The 14,906-nt window shown below is 40.6% G+C and overlaps 1 protein-coding gene across 3 annotated transcripts in view; it reads right to left on the minus strand.

The window, feature by feature from the left end:
- glcci1b (glucocorticoid induced 1b) overlaps positions 1-14,906 on the minus strand; it is an 85,135-nt gene that overhangs the window by 36,374 nt on the left and 33,855 nt on the right. For 2 of the 3 annotated variants that reach the window (XM_061956342.2, XM_061956332.2), the window contains exon 3: positions 12,283-12,431. In XM_061956342.2, coding sequence (XP_061812326.1) covers positions 12,283-12,431 — 149 coding nt within the window. The remainder of the gene's footprint in view (positions 1-12,282; positions 12,432-14,906) is intronic. The other variant, XM_061956350.2, reaches the window with a different exon arrangement.

Genomic DNA, 14,906 nt, shown 5'->3' on the forward strand with positions numbered 1-14,906 from the left:
ATGACGTATGTGCATGTAATTGTAATGAAAACTTTAGGAGACAGTAAAAGCGTTGTGGGAAAGATAAAAAGTGAGTAAAACATAAGAAAAGCGAAACAAATGTTTAGAACTTTCTTCTGACGCTTCTTTGCCATTTTTTAAAAATGTCACAAACAGCTTGGGGGTGCTTTTTGATGGGAAGTGGCCCACAGCAGCACCCGCTGCTCATGGGAAGAGTAATACGTGCTTTGATGTCAGTTTCCAATAAGACCAGAAAAAGTCTCTAGTGTTGACTTCAGTTGCTTTTTTGAAAAAGAGTCTGAATACCCGCTAAATATAACACTGTCGCTATGTTGGCAACACTGATCTCATCGTTGTCTTATTCTTTGACAGACCAGGTGCATATTGTACAATTACTACAAGCTAGATTCACAGATGACCCATTTTACGTGTTCATGAGCGAGGGCGAACAGGTTTCGCCAGAGCTAGATCTAGATCCAGAACTGTATGGGACACTGTAGCACATTTGAAGCACACTCACCGAACAGGATACATTGACACCCCAAAGTAAGACGTAAAAGGTAAAGAAAAGCATCATCTTCTTGCCTTGCATACACAAATTTAACTTAAGAATAAAGAAAACTTAACTTATATACAAAACCCAATTTTCTTGCCTGTTGGTACCTGTTTTGGTGTATTTTGGGTCCCCATAAGTGCAGACAATTTGAAGATACGCTTTCCACTGAGGGCCACACACTTGATATTTTAATTTTTCAAAACTAATTCTATATATCCATTTTTTTTTTACCTTCACGGCTCCCCTCAAGTTTGGTCTCAAGAAGGTCTCAGTCATAATTTTTTTTTTAAACTAGTTATATATTAATTATTATTATAATAATTATTATTATTATTGTATCAATTAGGGTTGGGCGATATATCGATATACTCGATATATCGCGGGTTTGTCTCTGTGCGATATAGAAAATGACTATATCGTGATATTAGAGTATACATTCTCACGCAGTTGCTTTTAGCTGCGGGCATACACTGCATGCGATTCCCACTCTTTCTTGTCTCACCTTCTCACAGAGACGTAAACCAAGCGCACCTTCTTACATACGTCACGTGTGCAACGTCACACGCTCCCTCGGAGCAGAGAGGTAGCGACATGGTAACGTTAGCTGTGATGCTAACGGTGAGGTGCGGGTGGTAGTACAAGAGAGAGAGAAGGTGCGAATCTGGTAACAAATGGAGGAAGAATTAATTCCCAAGAAAAACAGCACGGGATCCATCATCTGGCGGTAGTTTGGCTTCAAGCGGGAATATATTCAACACTTATGCGGCAAAAGCGTTGCTACAAAAAGTAGCAGCACTGCTAATGTAGCATCATTTGAAAAGTCACCCGCTAGAGAATGAGGAGTGCTTGAAACTCTGCATGTCAACATCTCCGGCCGGTGCCACACCAACAAAATGCCAAAGCAACTATTTCCACATCAACAACATATGGAAAAAAAAAAAGTCAACAACAGAAGGAGATAACGTCCACAGCAACCTATTATGCAGCTCATTTTTATTTGACAGGTATTGAAATATCTTGTGTGACATCATGCACAAAAGTGCACGTTATTTGTTTTTAACTATTGTAGTGGCGTTCTGTACAAAAAGTACACTTTAATTTAGTGTTTTGATATGTCATCTTAGTGACATCATGCACAAAAGTGCACTTATAGCTTGTTTTAAAATGTCTCTGACAATCTTGCACTTTCTGTTTTGAAATGACATGAATGTTTGTGCCACTGCTTAATAACTGTTTAAAGGGGAACATTATCACAATTTCAGAAGGGTTAAAACCATTAAAAATCAGTTCCCAGTGGCTTATTTTATTTTTCAAAGTTTTTTTCAAAATTTTACCCATCACGCAATATCCCTAAAAAAAGCTTCAAAGTGCCTGATTTTAACCATCGTTATATACACCCGTCCATTTTCCTGTGACGTCACACAGTGATGCTAATACAAACAAACATGGCGCATAGAACAGCAAGGTATAGCGACATTAGCTCGGATTCAGACTCTGATTTCAGCGGCTTAAGCGATTCAACAGATTCCGCATGTATTGAAACGGATGGTTGTAGTGTGGAGGCAGGTAGCGAAAACAAAATTGAAGAAGAAACTGAAGCTATTGAGCCAGATCGGTTTGAACCGTATGCAAGCGAAACCGACGAAAACGACACGACAGCCAGCGACACGGGAGAAAGCGAGGACGAATTCGGCGATCGCCTTCTAACCAACGATTGGTATGTGTTTGTTTGGCATTAAAGGAAATTAACAACTATGAACTAGGTTTACAGCATATGAAATACATTTGGCAACAACATGCACTTTGAGAGTGCAGACAGCCCATTTTTCATCAATTAATATATTCTGTAGACATACCCTCATCCGCTCTCTTTTCCTGAAAGCTGATCTGTCCAGTCCAGTTGGAAATGCATCTGCTTTGAGTGTCGCAGGATATCCACACATTCTTGCCATCTCTGTCGTAGCATAGCTTTCGTCTGTAAAGTGTGCGGAACAAACGTCCAATTTCTTGCCACTTTCGCATCTTTGGGCCACTGGTGCAACTTGAATCCGCCCCTGTTCGTGTTGTTACACCCTCCGACAACACACCGACGAGGCAGGCATGATGTCTCCAAGGTACGGAAAACAGTCGAAAAAACGGAAAATAACAGAGCTGATTTGACTCGGTGTTTGAGAAAATGGCGGATTGCTTCCCGTTGTGACGTCATCGCTCCGAGAGCGAATAATAGAAAGGCGTTTAATTCGCCAAAATTCACCCATTTAGAGTTCGGAAATCGGTTAAAAAAATATATGGTCTTTTTTCTGCAACATCAAGGTATATATTGACGCTTACATAGGTCTGGTGATAGAGTTCCCCTTTAATAAATACAGTTTTGGTAAATTGACTTAGTTGTGATTTCCCTCTCTGCATGAAAGCTTAGAAAATGAGCATATATTAATCCAGAATGAACAAGAATGTTTTAATGTAGACACAAATAATCATCCAACTGGTGTGATTATATGCATCAAGTGTTCATTCAAGGCTACGGCAAAATATCGAGATATATATCGTGTATTGTGACATGGCCTAAAAATATCGAGATATTAAAAAAGGCCATATCGCCCAGCCCTAGTATCAATCAAGATCAACTTCAGAAATCAGATCAGTCAATATAAAGAATGTTCTTTATATTTTATGCCCTATTTGTCAAAGACAAAATATGCACTATTTTCCCCAAAAATATTTCAAAGTGGAATAATTCAAGTGAAGTATTTGGGGACTTAAAATTACTTAAAAACGTTTTCTTGTTATAGTTCACCTGTTTGCTTTTTTGTTCCAATTTTTTTTTGTAATATTTTTAAAAGTGTGCCGCGGGCGGTTCAAAAGGTAGCTGCAGGCCGCAAACGGCCCCCGGGTCGCACTCGGGACACCCTTGAACTAGAAGTAGTTTGGCTGAATGTGGTCTCATTTTGCTGGAGGGATCGCCAAGTGCCAAAAGGCAAAGGGCAGCCGAGTCGGCAACCGGGGCGTGACATCACATGCAACCCAGGTACCGAAACTGAGCACCGTTGAATTTTACGTGAATCGGTGCCCGGGAGGACCGGCGCGTACGTTTACACATGTTTCCTAGTATCTTTGTACGAGTACCCCATGTTCATTTTTGTTGTAGTTCCAGCCAAGATGCAACCCCATTAGCTAAAATGTTATGTTATTGGTTGTATTACTAGCACTGCTAACTACACAAACTTCCAGCCAAATATGAAGAAGTAGGCAGCCTGATAAATTTTGTGTTTCGTGACAAAGTACCTACTCGGACGCAAGGCCCAGAGAGACGTCCAGCCGGGACTGAAGCACAGAAACCAGCTAAGACACCTCTGTCCATGGGCAATATTAAGAAAGGTTTTAATCCCAGTGTTAGTTCCTACAATTAATGGCAACTGTGGATACAGTGGCGCAGCATTTTTTTAAAGTCTTTGAAGTCTAATAACAGTAGACATGTGAAGGGACAAGCGGTAGAAAATGGATGGATGTGACAATTTGTAATGATAGGTTAGCATGTAGCAGCCTCCTGACCATTAATAATATTAGCAATTAGCAAGTACAACACTGGCACATGCAGTTACAGAGTTAGAATTCGGCATACATTATTTGTTAGTGTTTTGTATTACATTTAAACAGTATTTATTGTCTGCACTGCGCTATATAACAATTAATAGATAACTCAGTGTGCGGCCGAACACAGTTCCTTAAAACCACAAAAATGGTTTTCGGGACAATGAAACCGTCTCACTCAGCTGGAGGGGGCGGCGTGCGGAGAGTTATAAAAAGATGCCTCCAAAACAGCTCGTTCTCAGAACCAGTCAGTGGTTAAAATATGGTTTGTAATGCCACATGTATGACTAAATTTGACTAAAGCACCACATTTACATGTTATGTAAAGAAGTGTTTTAAATGTTGATTCCAAATCATAATATGACTCCTTTAAAGGCCTACTGAAATGCGATTTTCTTATTTAAACGGGGTTAGCAGGTCCATTCTATGTGTCATACTTGATCATTTCGCGATATTGCCATATTTTTGCTGAAAGGATTTAGTAGAGAACATCGACGATAAATTTCGCAACTTTTGGTCGCTGATAAAAAAAAGCCTTGCCTGTACCGGAAGTAGCAGACGATATGCGCGTGACGTCACAGGTTGTGGAGCTCCTCACATCTGCACATTGTTTACAATCATGACCACCAGCAGCGAGAGCGATTCGGACCAAGAAAGCGACAATTTCCCCATTCATTTGAGCGAGGATGAAAGATTTGTGGATGAGGAAAGTGAGAGTGAAGGACTAGAGGGCAGTGGGAGCGATTCAGATAGGGAAGATGCTGTGAGAGGCGGGTGGGACCTGATATTTAGCTGGGAATGACTAAAACAGTAAATAAACACAAGCTATTAGCCACAACACAACCAGGCTTATATTTAAAATGCCACAAATTAATCCTGCATAACAAACACCTCCCCCCTCCCGTCCATATAACCCGCCAATACAACTCAAACACCTGCACGACACACTCAATCCCACAGTCCAAAGTACCGTTCACCTCCCCAAAGTTCATACAGCACATATTTCCCCAAAGTCCCCAAAGTTACGTACGTGACATGCACATAGCGGCACGCACGTACGGGCAAGCGATTAAATGTTTGGAAGCCGCAGCTGCATGCGTACTCACGGTACCGCGTCTGCGCATCCAACTCAAAGTCCTCCTGGTAAGAGTCTCTGTTGTTCCAGTTCTCCACAGGCCAATGGTAAAGCTTGACTGTCATCTTCCGGGAATGTAAACAATGAAACACCGGCTGGGTTATCCGGCACAACAGTCAAAGGGTGCATTCTACGGCGGGGGTGCGTTATCCGGCACAACACCTGCCGCAGTACACCGCTTCCCACCTACAGCTTTCTTCTTTGCTGTCTCCATTGTTCATTGAACAAATTGCAAAAGATTCACCAACACAGATGTCCAGAATACTGTGGAATTTTGCGATAAAAACAGACGACTCAATAGCTGGCCAAAATGCTGTCCCAAAATGTCCTCTACAATCCGTGACGTCACGCGCAGGCGTCATCATACCGAGACGTTTTCAGCAGGATATTTCGCGCGAAATTTAAAATTGCACTTTAGTAAGTATTGGTATGTGTTGCGATGTTAAGATTTCATCATTGATATATAAACTATCAGACTGCGTGGTCGGTAGTAGTGGGTTTCAGTAGGCCTTTAAATTAGACAGTCTGGCAGAAATAGGATTATTTTAAAGAGGAACTGCAGTTTTTAATGCATTCTAACTCGTAAATAAACGCTAGCAAAGAGTCTTGTTCGTGTTTTTCTCGCCATCTCCGGGTCTAAGTTGAATGTCAAAGTTGACCAACTTCTCAGTTTATGTCCACAACTTTCTACTATCCAGGTAAGAAAGTTCCATTTTCTACCGCTTGTCCCTTTATAATGTAGAATTTACTTTCACAAATACAGAGGCGATGCGGTAGCTCACTAGCTCAGTATGTCAATATAGCAGCATAAGCTAGTTAGCGCTCTGTGATCACGGCGCTGTTAAAAGTAGTTTGTCTGCACAAGGTCTTATAATAACAATATTGCTAATAGTTGGTTAATAATCAAGTCACAAGATGTAAATGTTTGCGGTTTTTGGATGTTTTTTAAAGGGCTTTGTGGTCGGAATAGTGTACTCCTTTTAGCTGCATTGTTAGCCACATCGTATTTGCCGCATTTTATGAATTAGAACGCATAAGGGAAAAAAAACGTATGTGTACTTGTATTTGGCAAGATTCCAAAAAAGTGCAATCCCCCTTGAAGTTATTGTATGTATTTTTTTAATGTTAAGGTATTTTCTTGCAAGCTTTGCATTATTCTTCACATTTTAGTGTGCACACTAGAAACTGAATACATGCTAAAACGTACAACGTTAACTGTAAATTATCTTTACACACAAACAGAAGAACAAAAAGAGGGCAATAGAAACACCTTAGTACTCTTTCATTGTGTCTCACCTTTTCATAAAGTCATGCTTAAATTGCCAGGAAGATGCCAGAAGACAAGTTTATGTGTAGTCAAACTTGTCTTGCTGTATGTCTAATTTAACTGTCCCAAAAGAAAAACACTGAGTGACAACGCCCACTCTTATTTACTCAGGAGGCTGTGGTCTTTTCATGCTCTGGCTTCCACTCATGTGCCAGGTGTTGTGCCTGATAGTGCAGTACTGTGCAGATAAAAAAAAATGTCACACACACCGGCTTCCCACTACGAATCCCACCCAAAGAGAGACAAAAAGGCAACATCCTCAAGAATCCAGCTCTGTTCCATAGCAGGAAATAATCACAAGGGCGCTTCAATGGAGTCGCAGAGGAATTTGTGCCCGGGTCGTTTAGATTGCACGCTAAGGCATGCACGGCGCTATCGTTTGTTGACGAGGTGAGGGTGGATTCCTTCTCTTTGTCGTGTCTGTAAGTAACTGAGCATATCCAGAAAACGATCAATATCAATAAAAAGGTGTCTATTAGGTGTGTGGTCTCAATTCAAACAACATCCTGTATGTTAAACTTGAGCAATATCACATCTAGACTTCACTTTAAATTGCTGACACACCAAACTCAAACTTTAAAGTTGACCAAGTACTAGGCTTGGGCTGATAACAAATTTTGCTGAACAATATGATGACCCACAAGTTATTGCCAATAAACGATAATATTGTCAACATTATTTTGAGACCAAAGTAACCACTGAAGTAATGATACCATTAGTATACCTTTTCAAATGCAATCAAATTGTATTTTTCATATATTTAAAAAAAAATGGAATGTAAAGTTTTAAATATCCAAGTTAAGTTTAAAAAAATATATAATAATAATAATAATTGGGCAGCTTGAACTGATAAATAAAAATCACAACCAAAAGCAATAAAATAGGTTCTGTCTCTGTTAAGGATGGGACCCTCAAATATACACAACCAAAACCATAAATAAAATTGCTAAATAAAAAGGTATTGTGACCAAAATGATCACCGTTATTATTATCGTGGCATTGTTGAATGTGCTCAAAAAAGTACTTATACACTTTTTATTTAATAATTAACATAAATAGCCACACAATATACCTTCTTGGTCGAGGAAACATTAAATATTGCTCATAAGAGCCATTTTTTAAATTTATATTTGTTTAAATATGAGGTGGCGACTTGTCCAGGGTGTACCCCGCCTTCCGCCCGATTGTAGCTGAGATAGGCTCCAGCGACCCCGAAGGGAATAAACGGTAGAAAATGGATGGATGGATGTTTCTTCTTCCATTTTAATTTGTAAATGTTTTAGATTTTTTTTTTTTTTAATAAATGCAAGTTGGGTGATCAGTTTGTTTCACTTCCAGTTTTTGTGACGTCACGCGAGTTCACTTGTGTCTGTTTCAACGCAACACTGCGGAGTTTATATCGAACACTGTGCAAAGAAAGCACAGCCTATAAGTTCAACGTGAATACTATCTTGGTTGTTTAGACATTAATGTGTTTATAAAAGTTTAGATTGGGGTATGACGTTCCCTAATGGGAAAATACGTTATTGTCTCCTGTTTTAGCATTTAAGCTAGCTAGCAAGCTAACGCTAGTCGTTCCATAAGTTAATCAAAGTGCAGTTATCAATTAGGGTTTTTCGATCATTTTAATTTAATATGGAAATACTAACCGTCGAAGCAGTTATTATTGCTGTTTATGTGCATGTAGTAGTACAAACGCCCACGGCTGCTGAAACTTGCAAAGGAGTGACCGCTCTTGTAACCCGTAACAATGCAAGCATATGGCGATTATCAACGCAGGAAAAGACTGTTGGGTTAATTGACTTATCGAATATTGGCCCAGGCCTTCAAAGTACAATTTTCTTACTTGCTCGCGCTCCATTCATATTTAAAGGCCTACTGAAACCCACTACTACCGACCACGCAGTCTGATAGTTTATATATCAATGATGAAATCTTAACATTGCAACACATGCCAATACGGCCGGGTTAGCTTACTAAAGTGCAATTTTAAATTTCGCGCAAAATATCTTGCTGAAAACGTCTCGACATTTTGGGACAGCATAGTGGCCAGCTATTAAGTTGTCTGTTTTCATCCCAAAATTCCACAGTATTCTGGACATCTGTGTTGGTGAATCTTTTGCAATTTGTTCAATGAACAATGGAGACAGCAAAGAAGAAAGCTGTAGGTGGGAAGCGGTGTATTACGGCCGACTTCAGCAACACAAACACGGCCTGTGTTTCATTGTTTACATTCCCGAAAGATGACAGTCAAGCTTTACCATTGGCCTGTGGAGAACTGGCACAACAGAGACTCTTACCAGGAGGACTTTGAGTTGGATACGCAGACGCGGTACCGTGAGTATGCATGCAGCTGTGGCTTCCAAACATTTGATCGCTTGCCCGTACGTGCGTGCCGCTATGTGCATGTCACGTACGTAACTTTGGGAAAATATATGTGCTGTATGAACTTTGGGGAGGTGAACGGTACTTTGGGCTGTGGGATTGAGTGTGTTGTGCAGGTGTTTGAGTTGTATTGGCGGGTTATATGGACGGGAGGGGGGAGGTGTTTGGTATGCGGGATTAATTTGTGGCATATTAAATATAAGCCTGGTTGTGTTGTGGCTAATAGAGTATATATATGTCTTGTGTTTATTTACTGTTTTAGTCATTCCCAGCTAAATATCAGGTCCCACCCGCCTCTCACAGCACCTTCCCTATCTGAATCGCTCCCACTGCCCTCTAGTCCTTCACTCTCACTTTCTTCATCCACGAATCTTTCATCCTCGCTCAAATTAATGGGGAAATCGTTGCTTTCTCGGTCCGAATCGCTCTCGCTGCTGGTGGCCATGATTGTAAACAATGTGCAGATGTGAGGAGTTCCACAACCTGTGACGTCACGCGCATATCGTCTGCTACTTCCGGTACAGGCAAGGCTTTTTTTATCAGCGACCAAAAGTTGCGAACTTTATCGTCGATGTTCTCTGCTAAATCCTTTCAGCAAAAATATGGCAATATCGCGAAATGATCAAGTATGACACATAGAACGGACCTGCTATCCCCGTTTAAATAAGAAAATCGCATTTCAGTAGGCCTTTAAGCAATGTGCAGGGTGCTTGTCTGGGATTGTACTAGCATAATTTCCTCTCCAGGGAACGGCAGAGTGTGTTGTCCACACCGCTGTTGAGAATGCGATGGTTTCATAGAAACGGCGAGCGGTGTGATCAGAGCGCCTTTGTGTGGTTCTAATCTTCATGAAGACGTCTGTGTGCAAGTCCAAGGCCGAAACATGCATTAGCATATCTATGGGCCCTCTGCTGCTCAGCGCTCACACAAAGGAAAGGCGTTCCATGCGACCACGAGGGCCAGGTGGCAAGCAGTGGGATTTGTCCTGGTCCTCATGGGGGACAGGTGCAAACGACTTCACCTCCAGGCTGGGATTCATTACAGCTCAAAAGGGAGAGGATATCTTGGACTTACAACATGTGGTCCAAGTTTTGTAAGACCACAAAAAAGGGGGAAGGAGTTCTTTTGTGTGCCACAATGCCTGAATACAGCCTGCTAACAGTATAGTAGTCTTTGACCATCCCGAAGGGGAGGTTTATGCATTTATTTGCTCAAGGACTGTCAAGATGATCGCGCTCTCGCCACAGCATTACTGCACTGCAGGAGCGCCTTACAGTTCACTATTCAACGGGCTGACAAGCAAATGTCTGAACTCAGGCTTCACTCAGCGCTTTCCACAATGACACAGTAGAAGTATGAATTTTTGCACTCGACACTTGAAAAGGTGAGTGCACAGTGTCGCCATTTTGGCCTACATGGAGAAATAGGGGAGGGGCTACCATACAAAAAGCGCAATCTTGCCTCATTTAATGGAAGCGTGTACACATGAGAAAAACAGCCAGGGCAAAAAAAAAAAAAAGTTTTATCAGTTTTCTGTTCAAATTTATCTCAAGTAGGGATGATACTCGAAAGCGGGTTTCCCGGTTGTTCGATAAGAAAAGAACCGAGTCCTCGGACTCTAATCCCTTTTTGAGAACCGGTACCCATTATCGAGACCACTATAGTAAAGAAAAAGAGTTGGTTCTTTATTCGAATCCCTGGGAACGAATCCCGTCCCGACCAGAAATGCTCCGTGTGACATCAGAAGAAATGACGTCACGTAGCGCAGTCATTAGGCGCAGATAGCGAAAGCAGGAAAAAATGGACCGGAAAAAGCGCTCCAAGGTGTAATAAAGTTCAAAACAAAATATATAATCCAATGAATAACTTTACTGAGAGATTTGAGCAGGGTACAAACACATGACGAACACTTTTACGACCAACCGGAAACATAGCAAACAGGCTAGCAACGCACCTCCTTTGCAACCGCAGCACATACATATATATATACACAACATATATGACATCTCCCTTTTTTAACTTTTGTTTTTCTTTCCTTGTAAACAAAACAAAATCACACTGTATATGTGTTGTCTGTCTAATTATAAACAATGCAGACGAGGCGTGTTGGCTGAGTTCTTGACGTTTACTTTCACAGCGTGCTCATAACCTCATTCTTAGCTGCCGGGTGGCAACATCCAACAACACTTTTCGGGGCTACCGTGCATGCTCGTCACTCCCGTTGCATGCTGGGTAGTGTAGTTATTATATTCCCGAGCTCATAACATCACATCTTTCCCCCCATAAAGAAACAATGTTAACTCAATAAAGTGTATTTCTTTTTTTAGCTTTAACTTTTCATTTTTTAGCATTGTAACCACATTTGCAAACAACTTTTCTCTTCATAGAATTTTCTTTCAATAAAGAAATAAAGTGCAAAAATGTCAAAGCATCATAACAAACAGTTATGTCAAATAGCAGCAGAAGTGCACTTTTTGGAGAGCTGTATTATTTTCAGTTGTGTGCCCAAGGTACTCATTTTATTTAACAATATATTATTATTTATACACCTATAGTGATCACAGAGACAGGTTGTTTTTGTGTTACTGTACATATTTGTTTTTCTGAATAATCCCACTTAATATACTTTGGGTAACAACAGTCAATATTTTTTTTTTTTTTTTTTTTTTTAGGGGGGTAACAGTAATATTAATTTATTTATCAGATTTAATTTTTTTCTTATATAATAAAAATGAGCTTTTGTTAAACCAAATATTGTGTGTTTTTTTCCATATACAACAACATCTGGACTCCATAAGAGAATCGATAAGGAATCTGCTTGATACGAGGATTCGATAATAGGCTCGAACTTGATAATTTCCTATCAAACATCATCCCTAATCTCAAGTACTGTAAAACGGCCAAGCACTTTTCTCTCAATAGCCACACATTATTCTACTTCACCACATTAAAAAGAGGTGGGTACTTTTGCAGAGTTGAGGAATAATACCTGTAATGTCAACAAAATGGGAAGAAAGGACAAGACGCACATACAAAGTGCATGAAGTGTTTTTCGGGAATGATGCTCATGTAAATAATGACGCTTGTGTTCTTCATTCAGGGCTCATGAAAGGTTTGTATTAGCTGGGAGGAAAGAGCCCTACTCAGAAGCATACATATTTAATATTTTGTGAAGTGCCAAGTAAGTGAACCAAACTGCTGTACATAGAGTTAATAATAATAATCATAATAATAATAATAATAATAATAATAATAAAGGAATAGTGTTCGTTTTAGTTTATCACCTACCTGAGTGGATTTGTCTTTCATACAAGAGGGGTAAGGTCCGTGTGCATCGCGGGGCCATTGGCCGGTGAGGTACGGCCCCGTGATGGCATCCAGGGAAGATGTCCGCCGAATAGCACTGGAACTCCGCATCTGAAGCCTGGATCTTTCTGCTTTAAAACATGGGAGACATCAAGAGAACGTAAGAAAAAAAAACAAGGAATGAGAAAATGTGCAGAGTTTGTACATTTTCATCAATGATTTCCCATGGTGTGACCCAAACCTTTTTCCTGAATTTTAATGACCAAATGAAATGATTTTATCTCAATGGGACGACCGAAAGCTAATTATCGCAACACTAATACTACCCATTGTTATGTACAAACCCCGTTTCCATATGAGTTGGGAAATTGTGTTAGATGTAAATATAAATGGAATACAATGATTTGCAAAGAATTTTCAACCCATATTCAGTTGAATATGCTACATAGACAACATATTTGATGTTCAAACTGATAAACATTTTTTCTTTTGCAAATAATCATTAACTTTAGAATTTGATGCCAGCAACACGTGACAAAGAAGTTGGGAAAGGTGGCAATAAATAATGATAAAGTTGAGGAATGCTCATCAAACACTTATTTGGAACATCCCACAGGTGAACAGGCAAATTGGGAACAGGTGGGTGCCATGATTGGGTATAAAAGTAGATTCTATGAAATGCTCAGTCATTCACAAACAAGGATGGGGCGAGGGTCACCACTTTGTCAACAAATGCGTGAGCAAATTGTTGAACAGTTTAAGAAAAACCTTTCTCAACCAGCTATTGCAAGGAATTTAAGGATTTCACCATCTATGGTCCGTAATATCATCAAAGGGTTCAGAGAATCTGGAGAAATCACTGCACGTAAGCAGCTAAGCCTGTGACCTTCGATCCCTCAGGCTGTACTGCATCAACAAGCGACATCAGTGTGTAAAGGATATCACCACATGGGCTCAGGAACACTTCAGAAACCCAGTTGGTCGCTACATCTGTAAGTGCAAGTTAAAACTCTCCAATGCAAGGCGAAAACCGTTTATCAACAACACCCAGAAATGCCGTCGGCTTCGCTGGGCCTGAGCTCATCTAAGATGGACTGATACAAAGTGGAAAAGTGTTCTGTGATCTGACGAGTCCACATTTCAAATTGTTTTTGGAAACTGTGGACGTCGTGTCCTCCGGACCAAAGAGGAAAAGAACCATCCGGATTGTTATAAGCGCAACGTTGAAAAGCCAGCATCTGTGATGGTATGGGGGTGTATTAGTGCCCAAGACATGGGTAACTTACACATACTGTATGTGAAGGCGCCATTAATGCTGAAAGGTACATACAGGTTTTGGATCTACATATAAAGTTAAAGTTAAAGTTAAAGTACCAATGATTGTCACACACACACTAGGTGTGGCGAGATTATTCTCTGCATTTGACCCATCACCCTTGATCACCCCCTGGGAGGTGAGGGGAGCAGTGGGCAGCAGCGGTGGCCGCGCCCGGGAATCATTTTGGTGATTTAACCCCCAATTCCAACCCTTGATGCTGAGTGCCAAGCAGGGAGGTAATGGGTCCCATTTTTATAGTCTTTGGTATGACTCGGCCGGGGTTTGAACTCACAACCTACCGATCTCAGGGCGGACACTCTAACCACTAGGCCACTGAGTAGGTTGAGTATGTTGCCATCCAAGCAACGTTACCATGGACGCCCCTGCTTATTTCAGCAAGACAATGCCAAGCCACGTGTTACATCAACGTGGCTTCATAGTAAAAGAGTGCGGGTACTAGACTGGCCTGCCTGTAGTCCAGACCTGTCTCCCATTCTTATGAAGCCTAAAATACCACAACGGAGACCCCCGGACTGTTGAACAACTTAAACTGTACATCAAGCAAGAATGGGAAAGAATTCCACCCGAGAAGCTTAAAAAATGTGTCTCCTCAGTTCCCAAACGTTTACTGAGTGTTGTCAAAAGGAAAGGCCATGTAACTCAGTGGTGAACATGCCCTTTCCCAACTATTTTGGCACGTGTTGCAGCCATGAAATTCTAAGTTAATTATTATTTGCAAAAAAAAAATAAAGTTTATGAGTTTGTAGTGCATTCAATTGAATATGGGTTGGAAAGTATTTGCAAATCATTGTATTCCTTTTATATTTACATCTAACACAATTTCTCAACTCATATGGAAACGGGGTTTGTACATACTATTGTTCTTGTGCTACTCAATTGGGCTAAATGTGGGAACCTGGGTACTAAATTGCATGCCATCTCATGTGTGCTGGTTTGACAATAAAGTTCCTTGAATTCTAAGTAAAATGTAAATATATGGTGTCTCTCTAAAATAAATCAAATACACTTGGGTTACATATCCTTATATTTTGTCCCAACATATTTCATCTTCACTTATGCTCCATCCCACAGCCTCACGTATAAATCCATTTGGTGGACAAATAGTAGTTTAGGCTTTTTTCAAAACAGTACTACAGTATATATGCAGTTTGTTGGGACACTAATGACCAAATCTTTTAAAGTGCAAAACATGCCAAAACGTTGACATAAGCACATTTTGCTACAATGTGGTTGCCCAGACACATGGCGGCAAAAAGACAGCTCGCTC

This window comes from Nerophis lumbriciformis, linkage group LG04 (assembly GCF_033978685.3).
Source record: "Nerophis lumbriciformis linkage group LG04, RoL_Nlum_v2.1, whole genome shotgun sequence".
Classification (NCBI taxonomy): Eukaryota; Metazoa; Chordata; class Actinopteri; order Syngnathiformes; family Syngnathidae; genus Nerophis; species Nerophis lumbriciformis.